Here is a 15058-nt window from a genome sequence, read left to right on the forward strand (position 1 = left end):
CACTCCTGCGCCTTCTCCCTGTAGTCCTGCACATTCTTCCTTTTTAGATATCAATCCAATTCCCTCGTGAATGCCTCGATTGAACTTGCTTCCACCATACTCTCAGGCAGTACATTCCAGATCTTAAGCACTCACTGTGTGAAAAAGCTTTGGCTCATGCCACCATTGCTTCTTTTGCTAATTACTTTAAATCTATGCCCTCTTGTTCTCAATCCTCCCACCAATGGGAAGTTTCTCCCTATCTACTCTGACCAGATAAATTAGTGAAGACAAATGTAGGTCCCTTGCAGTCAGAAACGGGGGAAATTATAATGGGGAACAAAGAAATAGCAGAACAATTAAGCACATACTTTGGTTCCATCTTCACAAAGCAGGACACAAATAACCTCCCAGAAATGTTAGGGAATCAAAGGTCTGATGAGAGGGAGGAAATGAAGGAAATCAGTATTAGTAAAAAAATAGTGGTAGGGAAATTAATGGGGTTAAAGGCTGAAAAATCCCCAGGGCCTGATAATCTGCATTCCAGAGTGCTAAAGGAAATGGCACTGGAAATAACGGATGCATTGGTGGTCATCTTCCAAAATGCTTTGGACTCTGGAGCAGTTCCTACAGATTGAAGGGTGGCAAATGTAACCCCACTATTTAAAAAAGGAAGGAGTGAAAAAAAGAGAGAATTATAGACCAGTTAGCCTTACATCAGTAGTGGGGAAAATGCTAGAGTCTATTATAAAGGATGTGATAGCAGAACACCTGGAAAGCATAAATGGGTCTGGGCAAAGTCAGCATGGGTTTACGAAAGGGAAATCATGCTTAACAAATCTACTGGAGTTTTTTGAGGATGCAACTAGTAGAATAGATAAGGGAGAACCAGTGGTTGTGGTGTATTTGGATTTTCAGAAGGCTTTTGATAAAGTCCCACATAAGAGGTTAGTGTGCAAAATTAAAGCACATGGGATTGGGGGTAATATACTGGCATGGACTGAGATTTGGTTGACAGACAGGAAACAGAGAGTAGGAATAAACGGGTCTTTTTCCGGGTGGCAGGCAGTGACTAGTTGGGTACCGCAGGGATCAGTGCTTGGGTCCCAGCTATTCACAATATATATTAATGACTTTGGTGAGGGAACTAAATGTAACATTTCCAAGTTTGCAGACGACACAAAGCTGGGTGGGAATGTGAACTGTGAGGAGGATGCAAAGAGGCTCCAATGTGATTTGGACAAGTTGGGTGAGTAGGCAAATGCATGGCAGATGCAGTATAATGTGGATAAATGTGAGGTTATCCACATTGGTTGTAAAATCATGAAAGGCAGATTATGATCTGAATGTTGATAGATTGGGAAAGGGGGAATTGTAACGAGACCTGGATGTCCTTGTACACCAGTTGCTGAAAGCAAGCGTTCACATGCAGCAAGCAGTTAGGAAGGCAAATGGTATGTTGGCCTTCATTGCAAGAGGATTTGAGTACAGGAGCAAGGATGTCTTACTGCAGTTATACAGGGCCTTGGCGAGACCACATCTGGAGTATAGTGTGTAGTTTTGGTCTCCTTATCTGAGCAAGGGTGTTCTTGCCATGGAGGGAGTGTAAAGACAATTTACTAGGCTGATTCCTGGAATGGCAGGATTGACATATGAGGAGAGATTGGGTCGACTCGGCCTATATTCACTAGAGTTTAGAAGAATGAGAGGGGATCTCATAGAAACCTATAAAATTCTCACAGGACTAAACATGCTAGATGCAGAGAGGATGTTCCTGATGGCTGGGGAGTCCAGAACCAGGGGCCATAGTCTCAGGATACGGGGTATGCCATTTAGAACCGAGATGAGGAGAAATTTCTTCACTCAGAGGATGGTGAACCTGTGGAATTCTCTACTGCAGAAGGCAGTGGAGGCCAAATCATTAAATATATTCAAGAAGGAAATAGATATATTTCTTAATGCCAAAGGGATCAAGGGATATGGGGAGAAAGCGGGAACAGGGTACTGAATTAGACGATCAGCCATGATCTTTTTTGAATGGTGGAGCAGGCCCAAAGGGCCAAATGGCCTACTCCTGCTCCTATTTTCTATGTTTCTATGACCCCTCATGAGGTCATGAAATGTGCTATATAAATGCAAGTCCGTTTTTTTAAAAATCATTTTTGTGGTAACCTCTCTGTGGCATGGGGAGGATTAAGACTCAGACAGATGCCTAGAACAAAAACTATCAGCAAGTAACGGAAAGGTTCAATTTCTTTTGATTTTAAGAAACCTAAGGGCCAAAGCCCATAGTGAAAGGCATCACCAATGTTGGAAAGATAAGAGAGATGGGGTAAAGTGGGGTAAAGATGGGGTAAAGTCCTTTTGCTGCAGTGTTATCAAACTTGGATTTTCAAAGCCTTTCAATTGTAGGGAGAAGAAAACCATAGAAATATAAAAAGTAACAGTTAACAGCAACAAAAGAAGAAGCAAAAAACACAGCAAGGCAGAAAACCTTTTTTAGAAAGCATATCAGGATGAAAACTGAGTCAGAGGAACGTGAAATAAATAGCAACCATTTTCAAACACACTTACTCCCACAACTGTGCTTTATATCCATTTCATTCATAAAAATGAAAATAAGTCAGGTGAATTGCCAGAATCAAATCTGATAGGCACAATGTGAAGCAGGTCGGGACCCATTGAAGAGTAATTTTTACAAAGGCACTTTCTTGTCTCTGCCGTAGCTAGCTTCCGACTTGGCTCAGCAGCGTTCAACTTGTGTTGGGTGGAAATTATCTCTCTCTCAGCCTTGTTGGAATTCAAAATGGCTATTTTGTTGTTATACTGCGTCGCTCAGGACCGAGCAGACTGACGCTATTGCCCGTGGTCCTGTCCTGAAAAGACTCCCCCTTTGTTCCTCAAAACGATTACCTTTTAAGGTGAATTTTACAAGGGTTGGTTTTACCCATGTGGTTTCAGGTTTCAGTGCTAGCTGGACTGTATTAATGCCTTGATGATGGCATCACCCTGAGAAGATAAGGGTGGTTCATACTAGATAGTAATGGAGGTTATTCGGAGACGAGAAGTCTGAGACAGGTCTTGTGTCATTGTTTTTGAGTATAGTTCACATCCAGGTGTGATTATCTGTCATATTTCCATGCAGATGGGACTTAATTGGTTTTCAGTCTCAATAGGCATGGATGTGGATTTGAGTGCAAGAGATGCTGAGGGTCATGTCTCTTGTCCTCCACTTTGTTGACAGCACATGTACCAGTCTTTTAAAAATTGTTCCAGTTTTTATAACTCTTCAGTTTGGTTCTGTGTTTTCATTGCTGCACTGCTCATGAGCGTGACAGAAGAGACTGGTAGCTAACGTAAAAGGGAATCCAAAAGTCTGCTATAGGCATATACATATAAAATGGATGATAAAGGAGGAGTGGGGCTGATTAGGAACCTAAAAGGGGATTTCTGCATGCAGACAGGGAACATGGCTGAGGCAATAAGTTAATAATTTGCATCTGTCTTTACCAAGGAAGAGGATGCTGTGCAAGTCACCATGAAAGATATTGGATGAGCTAAATATTAATAACAAGGAGGTAATAGTTCTTAAAATTGATTAGTCACCAGGACTGGATGAGATGCATCCAAGCACACTGAGGGAGGTAAGGGTGGGAATTGCAGAGCCACTGACCATAACCTTCCAAAACTCCTTTGATGCAGGGGTGGTGCCAGAGGCCTGGATAGTTACAAATGTTACACTCTTATTCAAGAAAGGGTGTAAAGATGAGCCCAGCACTGCAGGCCAGTCAGCTTAACCTTGGGTGCTGGGAAAGCTTTTAGAAACAATAATTCGGAACAAAAGTAACAGTCACTTGGACAAATGTGGATTCATTAAGAAAAGATAGCATAGGTTTCTTAAGGGAAAATTGTGTTTAACAAACTTGCTTGAGTTTTTGATGAGGTAACAAAATGGGTTGATGATGGTAATGTGGTTGATGTGGTGTACATGGACTTCCAAAAGTCATTTGTTAAAGTGCCACATGACAGACTTGTTGGCAAAGTTAGATCCCATGGAATAAAAGAGTTAGTAGCAGCATAGTTACGAGATTGACTGAGTGACAGGAAACAGAAAGTACTGGTGAGCAGTTGTTTTTCGGAATGGGGAACGGTTCACAGTGGGGTTCCCCAGGGGCCAGTGTTAGGACCCCTGCTTTGCCTGATATATGCCAATAACCTAGGCATGAGTGAACAGGGCATAATTTCAAAATTTGCAGATGGCACAAAACTTGGAAGTATTGTGAACTGTGAGGAGGGTAGTGATAAACTTCAAGAGGACATAAACAGGCTGGTGGAATGGGTGAACAAGTGGCAAATAAAATTTAATGCAGAGAAGTGTGAAGTGATACATTTTGGTAGGAAGAACGAGAAGAGGCAATATAAAATAAAGGGTACAATTCTAAAGAGAGTGCAGGAACAGAGTGACCTGGGAGTATATATGCACAAATCATTGAAAGCAGAGGGCTAGTTGAGAAAGTGGTTAATAAAGCATACAGTCTTCTGGACTTTATAAAAAGAGGCATAGAGTACAAAAGCAAGGAAATTATAACAAACCTGGATGAAACACTGGTTCGGCTTCAACTGGAGTATTATGTCCAGTTCTGGGCACCACAGTATAGGAAGGATGTTGAAGGCATGAGAGAGGTTGCAGAAAAATTCATGAGAATGGTTCCAAGAATGGGGAACTTCCATTATGTGGATTGATTGGAGAAGTCGGGGCTGTTCTCCTTGGAGAACAGAAGATTAAGAGGAGATTTGATAGAGGTATTCAAAATCATGAGGGGTCTGGACAGATAGGGAGAAACTGCTCCCGTTGGTGGAAGGATCAAGAACCAGAGGACACCAACTTAAGGTGATTGGCCAAAGAAGCAACAGCGAGATGAGGAAAAGCTTGTTTGCACCATGAGTGGTTAGGATCTGGAATGCACTGCCTGAGAATGTGGCAGTGGCAGATTCAATTGTTGCTTTCAAAAGAGAATTGGACAATTATTGGAAGAGAAAAAAATTGCAGGACTACAAGGATAAGGCAGGGTGTGGGACTAGGTGAGTTGTTCTTGCTGGTATGGACATGACAGGCTGAATGGCCTCCTTCTGTACTATTAGCATTCTATTACTTTATAGTTGTAAGTAAAAGACCTCATTTTGAAAAGAATTGGTTTAGACAGTGTTTTTAGACAGGTCAAGTGAGGAGGGGTCGAAGGGCTTCCCTCTTTTCCCTCTCCTTGTTTGAGCACAACAGGTTTAATTCTTTCTTAAAGTGGATGCTCTGGCCAATTCAGTAGGTTTACTTACTTGCTATGATGATAGCAAGAACAAATCAGACAGGTTTTCTTGAGTTAACAAAGAAAGAGGTTAACTTTATTGTACCTAAACTGAACAATTAAAAATAATAAACAATGCACCAACTTTTACTCACACACACTGGAGGGTTACATACATACAAATAGTTTACAGAGTGGGGAAGGGTAGATTTGTTGCGTTAGAGTCCATAAAAAAGGTATACAGTCTGTGAAGTTTGATAATTCAGCTGGCTTCTAGCTGAATGTGGAGGTCCTGAGGCTTTTAATTTGAAGAGGTAGATGACTGGTTCGGTGGGTCTCTTGGAGATAGCGATGCAGATGATTTTCTCCAAAGGAGTTTTTCATTGTAGCAGGAGTATGCAAAGGTGCTCAGTCAACAGGCAGGATTTGAAAGCTTTCAAGCTGTAATGGAGAGATGGACCCCACTTAGGGTCTGCACATGTCAGATTCCAGTTCCTTCTCCTTTGCTGCAGACGAAACACCAGCCTAAAACCACAGATAGGGAGGAGCTTGTCACATGAAAGTCACTCAGTCATTCAAACATAGCAGTTAGCAGTATTTCTCTGCTTGCTGAAGGAACAGGTAGTTCCTTTAAAATTCCTGGGTCCTTGTTCTTGCTGGGGAATGCACAGCCATATTGTCTGCCTTCTCACAGTCCTTTGCAATGTAGGATACAGTGTTGCAAACTAGGTGATCATCTTAAGCTGCCAGCAGTCATCCCCTGTTAAATGTTCCTCTTAAATTTCTTCAAAATAAATAAAAATTCAGATCTCCAGTCAGTGGACCAATGAAAATTATCATTCAACAAAACACTTTGGCGTAACAACAGTTTAGTAAGAAGTAAAACTTTTTGGCGAATCAGCAATGCCAGTTCCTGCATGCGATGGTTCTAGGCAATTCATCAGTGCAAATGCTAATTTTCAAAATATTGAAAGCAGATCGGCTACTTTTGTCACTGTAATGCAACAGAGATGGCTCAGACCTTTAACCTGAGAAACCATGCTTGAAAGTCGAACAGCGGATTGTGAAGGGAAAACATAGGGCTGATTTTTATTCCGTCGCTGCGCTGTGTGGCGGTAGCCTTTAAACTCAGCAGAGTGAGCGCATATAGCGGCCGCCGTAGAGCCACTGTGATATTTTGCATGGTGGCTCATTAGCATCATTGCGCCGAGCCACACCCCGCCCCCCATATTACGTGGGGAGAGGCAGGACATTCGGCACAGTGAGAGACAGTTTGACAGCTGTGCAGCAGGTGCTGGGACCCTATTTAAAGCGCCCCAGCACTTGCTTCCTGACAGCTGAAGAATGGGGCTGCTGTTAATCTGGCATCAAAGCAGAAAATGCTGGAAAATCTCAGGAGGTCAGGCAGCAACTGTGGAGAGAGAAGCAGAATTGACTTGACCAAGTTCACAGATCTGAAAGTTAACTCTTCTTCTCTCTCGACAGATGCTGCCTGACCTGCTGAGTTACCCCAGCACTTTCTGTTTTGCTGCCACATACTTACCCTGCTGTGTCCCAGTGTCCTGTGAAGTTGCGATCCTCTTCTTCCACTCAAGTGTAACATTCCTTCTTATAGGCATGCCGCACCTGGGTGAATAATCTTAATTTTGCACATTCCAGGACGTGAGCCTTAAATATACCATAAAAGGCAAATATACAACAGAAATAAAACCATAATTGAAGAATAATTACCTACTCTGAGCTTCTAATCATCTGATTGTGAAAAGCTGCAGACTAATATGCATCTGCAATCTGTATTCACTTCTCTGCTAACTTTTACATGAAAATACATGTAACTGCTATTAAATGATCTTTGTTAGAAAAACAGGAAAATATGTTCATATTCTAGCTGCATTGCCAACGAGAAATATTACACCAATATATATGATCAGCTGCTGCAGAAGCAAAGTGTTGGTAAACATGTGTTGATGTGTAGTAGTTAAAAAAACATGACAACAGCATAGATTTCCTCACCAGTCCAGCATTGGTTTTCAAACAAATGCAAGACAAATCTTGTAGCAGAAGTTTGAGCAGTTACACAGTGAAATCACGTTTGCATCTAAAGGACCACACCAAAAGCCGAGGATGGCAGAGGGTTGCTCTAGGGTGGCCCTACAGTTCAGCCATGCCTCCCTGCTCACTCTCCTCCAGGCTTTGCGGGAAAGGTGGGAGGTCCTTTACACCAGTGATGGTAAGAAGAGGCCCTCCCACCTGAACAAGGTAGCCTGGCTGGAAATGGCAGAGGAGGTAAGTAGCCATGGGATCATCCGCCGTCTAAGGGTCCAATGCTGGAAGGGGATGAAGGAGCACTCCTCCAGCCAGCTAGGTCTCGTGTGCACAGGGTATGAGCACCAAAGTCGTCCACAGCCAAAGGCAATCAGATCAGCGCCTTCCTCCAGTCAGGCTATTAGTGCAAGAAGGGGCAACCTCTCCATTTACAGAGAACACACTGACACAAATGGGACTGCACGGGTGTCACAGCAATGTAAATATGTCTTTCATTAAATGTTCCTCACCGACATGTGTGTCCTTTTCTCTGTGTGAATGATGTGTGCCAGCATGCAGCGCCAATGGCACATCCCTTTGCACCATTGGCCCTCAGGAAAGCCAACGTATGCAATAACATCATTGCCATGCCACCATTACTCATGAGTGTCTCCACGGATGCAGTGACATGGACATTGGCTCAGTCAGCTGCTGCCTCTAATGGTTTACACAGGGATGCTGCAGATGTGGACTGGTGCACAGCAGGTGAGCGAGAGTTATGTGTGGCTTACAGAACTCATGCCGATTCCTATGGAGCAGACAGCCTTTGTCTGATAAGCCACTGCCATACGTCCCTACCTCACTGCTCGGCCTGCATGCAGAGCCTGGGTGCCATCTGCCCTCCCATGCATCTTTCATGTTGTAGGTCCTCAGCATCCTCATAGTCCGAGGAGGAATCCTCTTGACATCTCTCCTTATCATGCCAGGACTGGCCCCTATTGGGTGCGTAGTTGCGCAGAGCAGCAAAGAAAGGAGCTGGCCTTTTCGCCCTGCAGTGCAGGGCATCACCCTATCCATCCAGACATTGGAAGCACTCAGCATACCGATCTCCTGCTCAATGGTGGCTCTTGTAGCTCAGTGGTTGGCATTGTATCTTTCCTATGCAGCAGTGGTGGGGTCTCTCACTGATGTCGGGAGCCATGTCTGCAAAGGATAGCCCTTATCTCCAAAAGGCCACCGCTCCATCTGAGCCAGTTCAGTGAACAGCAGTGGCAGCTGGGACTGACCCAGGTCCCAGGTGTCATGGCAGCTGCCTGAGAAGTGGTCACAGATTTGCATGAAGCATCTGCGGTGATCACATACCAGCTTCACCTGGATTGAAAGGATTCCTTTAATGGTGACGTCTGCAGGTGGTAGCCTGGCAGGAGGCCTGATGGCCACATGAGTGCAGTCTATGAACCTTAAAACCTATGGTTCTCTGGCATTGGTGCCGAAACCGATGGCTCTCTGGGCCTGGCTGTGAAAGTCCATCCTGAAGCGGACATATTCACTGGCCCTCTGGTGCAGGGCATTGGTGATCTCCCTGATGCAGCAGTGCATTGCTGACTGTGTGATCCCACAAAGGGCTCTGGTGGGCCCCTAAAAAGGCTGCAGAGGCATCAAGCTTAAGAACCGCTGCCACTATGAGGAACAAAATCATAGGATGTCCACCGGAGCCCATGGGCTGCAGGTCAATTTTGAGCAGGGCACAGAGACGTGTCACCACCCTCTCTACATGCGCAATCGCCTCTGACACTGGTGCTCTGACATCTGATGGCACATCATGTGAGGCCTGTAGATGCACGGGAATCGTAATGGTGAGCTCCCCTTGGGGGCTGCTGCCCATGACCAGGGGCCTCTACGTGGATCACATCTGCCTGTTGATTTTGCCTCTTGTGCATACGGATCTTCAGGAGCAGAGGATCACACAATGTAGAATGAACCATAGCTATTTCCATATGATAAATAAAGCTGAATCCTTCATGTATTCGAAGGCTCCTAACAGGGCAGGGATTGGTGTTGACGTGTACATCAGCTGCTTTCCTGGATCAACTATGTGGCGTGCCATGGCATTGCCTATCTTGGTCAACACTCAGAGTGGCACAGCATGACCACATCAAGATCCTACCATCTGAATGAATTGCCCCTACCATCCATATAACCTTAATGCTCCTGCCCTTTCTGCCACTCTTCGCACACACAGGGTGACCAGAGTGCCATTTATCCTTCACACACACAAACAAACGCAGAGCGTACACTGTTTACGGAGGAAGGATACACACCTGTATTCCCCCCTCCTCCCTTTCAGTATGCAGAGATAGACCCCTGTGATTCCCCCCTCCCTCCTCCCTTTAAGAATGCAGAGTGAGACCCCTGTATTCCCCCATCCTTTCTCCCTTTAAGAATACAGAGATAGACCCTTGTGATTCCCCCCTCCCTCCTCCCTTCCAGTATGCAGAGTGAGACCCCTGAGTATCCCCCCCCCTCCTCCCATCAAGAATGCAGAGTGAGACCCCTGAAAACGGAAATTACCTTCTGTCGCAAAACCTTCTGCTTCCGATGACCCTCCAGCTTTTCTAATCGTGAATGGGACGGCACGTGACAGCCGCCTGTTCAAAAGTAAAATCCGGATGTGTGCAGGGGAGGTGATGCGCTGCATAATCTGCAGAGGTAAGTACCGTTTAGAATATGTTAATTGGGGTGCCACGGGGGGTGGGGGGGGGCTGCGCCGAGATACCCCCGCCGCCGGTAATATGTGGTAGGCCCTTCTCGACGTCGCGGGTTGAGGCGAGCCTCTCCCCGCAGAATTTTACTGGCCCCTGCGCCTCGACCCGCGGTGCCGAGGTGCTGGTAAAATTCGGCCCATATTGTTTGAGTGGATGTTAGGTTGTTTTTAGGAATTCATACGCTTTGAATTAATATCACAGTGCATTGGCATCACAATGTGAAAACATTGTTGGAAATGCTTCGTAAAATTATGCAATGTGTTTCTCTATTTGAAATGTAAATTCTCAATGATTTAAGCAAATAAGGTTTTATTTTAGCTTCTAATTTTTCATGGGTTGGTAATTTTAAAATCTTCTTGACAAATACTGAAGGTTTTGAAATGAGAAGCAATCACACCACAAGTTTTGCTTAGCACAAATTTGATTTAATTTCTTCATGAGTTAATATTGTTCCCTAGTTTAAATTAGATTCAAATATTTTAGTGGTGCTTATATTTCTATCCTTTTTCACACATATGTGCTTTAAAAAGACCAGTCATTTGGTGCCTTTAAACTTTCTATTGTAACATTCTATTTTTCAGCTTGTATGGTGCACTCAAACTTAAAGATGTCACTAAAAAGACACAGAAATCAAACATGCTGCTTCTCAAACTTTATTTAATTTTAAAATACAATCCTATGGGGAAAGAAAGGCCACATGCCATGACCTTCTAGAACTCCATAATGCGACGGCAAGATCCCACAGTGGGAAAGCTCGCACCCCAGTCACTGTAGTGCCTGTATTCTCCTCTCTCAAGTAGGTACTGTCTCCCCCTATAGTTAGGGTGCTCATAGAAGGCCCAGGCACCTTCCAACACTTGGCAAGATTGCAGTTCTCGGTAGGGAAAACGATCGTGGATAGATGGGCAATCATCGGTCAATTCCACCATCTGTCCACCAAAATCCGCCTTTTCGTAGATTCGAATTTTGTATAAACCACCAGTGGCCTGCCGTATTAAAATAGAATAAATGACGATTAATAATTTGCTTACATTATAAGGAATTGAACACTTGCTAAATTGCTTCTAGGCAATACAACTGAAATATAATAGGCACTGTCTGAATTAAAGTAATTGTAAGGGATAGATCTGATTTACTGTGTTGGTGCATGTGAAATGGGTGATAGTGAATCAGTAGCACCTTTTACATCTCTCCCAAATTTCTATTGACTTCACTAGAAATAAAAATTGGGAGACATGTAAAGCAGGCTGCTGACTCACTATCACCCAATCTACACCTGTGCGTTTTGGTACATTGGGTATTTTATTTTATGCCCTGGTTATAGAAAATAGCATGTTTTTGTAATTTTATTTTGCAGCCTAATTGTAAACAGATACTCATAAAATATGACGTGTAATTGTATAAAATCTATCACATAGTTAAATGTTAATAAGCCCACATATTAAAATGATGGTCAAATGTAATTGAATCTCAATGGGGTCATTTTGACTTTGTGCAGTAGTGTAAAACACATAATAGTGAATGACAGTCCTTTTTGCATTTCTGCTGATTTTTATTGCCTTCAATGGAGATGCAAATTGGAAGACACGTAAAACAGGGTGCCGATTTGTTATCACCCATTTTACACTATCGTGCAAAAATCTACCTTTACTGTGATTTTTGGGCAGAAAAAAGAGATCACAAATGAATGACTTTCTAGGATATTTTCTTTGGTGCACTTTTATATAACTCGCTTCTTGAAATAAACTGTTAATTTGACAATAACGGTAAGAAGTATAGCGAGCTTTCCAATTTCCACCAGACATCAAAAAAGGTGTGAGTCTCTAAACTGTAAGATTAGTAGCTTGTAAGAGACAATCATAAATTATGAGCTAATGTTTAATGAACGATCTTCATTTAGAAAAATGGGGAAAATTAGAACAGATATTTTTTCATATAGTTATTAGAACACAGAATCCTTTACCACAAGTGGTTGTCCCAGCAGAGATTATAACATCATTTAACTGAATTAGAAAAGTGTTTGAAAATAAACACTATTAAAGAATATGAGAGAAGGGCAGGGAAATGGAACTAGAGTTGACAGTCTAAATTAAAGAATTAGCAGCAGCACAGGCACCAGAGCAAAATATTTCCCATTCATGTGTAATATTTACAATTCTACGGTGTAATTCTCCAACTATTAAAAATGTATTTAATAATACAATCATTATAATGCTACAATTAACACACTTATTAGCTAAACTGGAAGCACAATACAGTGGACTGTAATGGCTGCACAGTGAAGTCATTGGGCACAGGAGAGTAATAGATATCTAACAATGATTAGATAGCTACATAAGGGATTGAGCATTTGTGAGCATGCTATAAGAAGCACTTATTTAACCATTTCTTTGCAATTTCTTCCACAGCATCTGGATCTGCAAAGAATCAATTTTTTTTTAAGATTATGTTGGGGTTTTATTCTCATTTTGATTGGGATTCTATGTTATCAGCAGCTGTCACTGTGGGTTCCAGCTGTCAGTAATTTTAGTCCATGTTCTCATAGGGGGATAATGCTCAGACACGAAGATTCAAGATTGTCATTTTGACTGTTTTATCAATGTTTTATTTTGATTTACTTTATTAATTGTTCAGTGAATGCTTGTGTTATTCATATTGAATGTAATCAGAGCTGGGAAATTAAAATGCTTCTGCTTTCGTTGCATAGGGTCAGCAACAAGCAATCAGAAGTCAGGTATAGCATGGAGTGAATGCACAGCAAAGCTCCTACTGTGCTGCCCCAAAAGTGTGCCTTTGACCAGTGTTGGAAAGGCATCCCTTGTTACACCAAGCATGAATTTCACTGCTGTTCACTTGGGATTTTTAAAAGAGACTGGCGTTTAATAGCCAAGTCCTGCTGGAGTGGGTCAGAGAAAAGGAATCATACTTTGTCTTCAGATCCAAGCTGTACCCAATCTGAGAGTGGTGATGGTAATGCTGTATGCCCAAAGTGGAAGGCTAACACTGACATTCCTTGCCTCAATGGCGCTAAATTCAATAAAAATATATATTTTAAATTAAATAGAATTTACAGCACAGAAACAAGCCATTTGGCCCAACAAATCTACACTGGTGTTTATGCTCCACACGAGCCTCTTCCCACCCCTCTTCATCTAGCACTATCAGCATAGCCTTATATACCTTTTTCTCTCTTGTACTCATCTAGCTTCTCCTTAAATGCAACTGTGCTATTCGTTCCCTGTGGTAGCGAGTTTCACATTTGAACCACTCTCTGGGTAGTTTAAGTATTAAACATTGCTGGATATAAACCTATTAATATAGCATTGTTTAATCAATTATAAGCTTATCAATGTACATAATATTACATATATTTAAGATGAGTGCATGTCGACATTGAAAATAAAATGCTATCATTATTTGTAGGTCTGTAATAAATCCCCAGACCATTAAAACCTCAGTGAGTGAGTGACTTCTTGAAAACTGTGTCTGCTTCTTTTAACTTAAGCTGGTACTTACATGGCGAATCAGACGGCATGATTTAATGTTGTCATTGTATCCATTCCAGTGCTGATAGTCTGGATATTCTCCCCTGGTCAGAATATATTGATATCCAGTGTAACTTGCTTTCTCGTAAAGCACCCAGCAGCCATTCTCCACTCGGATAGAGTTACATCGGCTAAAGAATGAGTGCAGATCTGAACAATCAGTGCTGCACTCGTAGCACTGGCCCTGGAAATTCTTGTCCTCGTAAAAAATGATCTGCAGTGAGGAGAGGAAGGTTAGTTTGATACAATCTCAAGGATGGATACAACTTTAATAAAAACCTAATAACTTCTAAACTTCACCTTAAATACCCAACTTACCTTTCCCATTTTGAATTTTCACCCAAAGGGTTGCTTTGATAGACATCACACTAGGATGTAAAATGTGAGGTTTATATATCTAACCAGATCATGCGCTGTAATCCAATGCTTTGTTATTTTAATGATCCATATTTGCATATCAGCAAAATCTGGGCGTGATAACCTTTGTTCACAAAATGATTGTTCAGTATTAAAGAAATGCTGTCCACTGTCAATTTGATTTCTAAGTAAATGCTTGTGTAGCTTAATCTGTGAATAAATGTTTAACATATCGAACTTTTCCTTTTAGTGAAAAGTTTCTTAATATATTTTATTGTATATAGCATTAATAAATAACAGGTATGATTTATGCCAGGAAATACTTGATTACAACAGAATAAATCATTACCTTTCTAGTATGCCATTAAGTAAGTTACTTGTAGTTTGGAGTGGCCTTGATGATAAGAATTCATTTAGAAGTCTGCTAGAAAAGCTGAACTTAGTGCATTCCAGATGGAACCATTAGCTTCCATAAATCTAGAAACAAACAAGATGTCTGGCAAATCTTCCACATTCTTGTCATTTTAACATGTTTTTCATTGTTTCTTCTGAATATATTTAAGCTACAAAAATATTAAAGAGCTTCATCTTAACACGGGTAGTGCTGAGTAGGGGATACCAATAATTGGCACTTCAAATTCTGCAACACTTAGTTATGGCTTGGCTAAACAAGCTGAACCATTGGGAGAACCAGACTGTTGTATTCCATTCCAGAATACTTTGTAAATCCAGTACATTTAATAAGCTGACAGTGTAACAGATTTCAATATGTTGTACGCTAATACCATCTCCAGATGGTTTTGTCCTTCTCTCCATACCTGCAAAAATAAGCTGAAAAGTTATTGCTGCTCTTAGCTTTGTTTACCCTCTTTCCTATTAAGAAGTTGCATTCCCAACAAAAAATCTTTGACAAAGCTGGTGAAAAGTCATAATCTACGTTCATTGTATAGAATATACAGCTTCATGAGGACCCGTTTTTAAATCCTCTCTTGGATTGGCGAAGCAAATAGGGCAGTGCAAGGCAGTGATGCACACCCCTCCCCCACCCCCACCTCCGTACCACTTTAACGCTGTTGACATGACATTT

General features: G+C 42.1%; 1 protein-coding gene across 2 annotated transcripts; it reads right to left on the reverse strand.

The window, feature by feature from the left end:
- Window positions 1-10779: 10779 nt before the first annotated feature.
- LOC137372191 (gamma-crystallin S-1-like) lies at window positions 10780-13941 on the reverse strand. Of its 2 annotated transcripts, none has more exons than XM_068035780.1 (3): window positions 13933-13941; window positions 13586-13828; window positions 10780-11055 (listed from the first exon to the last, which is right to left on the reverse strand). In XM_068035780.1, the coding sequence occupies exons 1-3, from the start codon at window positions 13939-13941 to the stop codon at window positions 10780-10782; spliced, it is 528 nt and encodes a 175-aa protein (XP_067891881.1). The 2 variants fall into 2 exon arrangements, with proteins under 2 accessions (XP_067891881.1, XP_067891880.1); XM_068035779.1 differs by having other exon boundaries at window positions 13915-13941.
- Window positions 13942-15058: the final 1117 nt, after the last annotated feature.

Source organism: Heterodontus francisci, chromosome 7, assembly GCF_036365525.1.
Source record: "Heterodontus francisci isolate sHetFra1 chromosome 7, sHetFra1.hap1, whole genome shotgun sequence".
Classification (NCBI taxonomy): domain Eukaryota; kingdom Metazoa; phylum Chordata; class Chondrichthyes; order Heterodontiformes; family Heterodontidae; genus Heterodontus; species Heterodontus francisci.

Excerpts from the sequence above, each read along its gene's own strand:
- LOC137372191 (XM_068035779.1), bottom strand. The coding sequence starts at position 13,941 with ATGGGAAAGGTAAGTTGGGTATTTAAG. Across the intron at positions 13,829-13,914 it reads AGGTAAGTTGGGTATTTAAG|ATCATTTTTTACGAGGACAA; the intron begins GTGAAGTTTAGA and ends TCCTCACTGCAG. Across the intron at positions 11,056-13,585 it reads CATGCCGTCTGATTCGCCAT|GCCACTGGTGGTTTATACAA; the intron begins GTAAGTACCAGC and ends TTAATACGGCAG.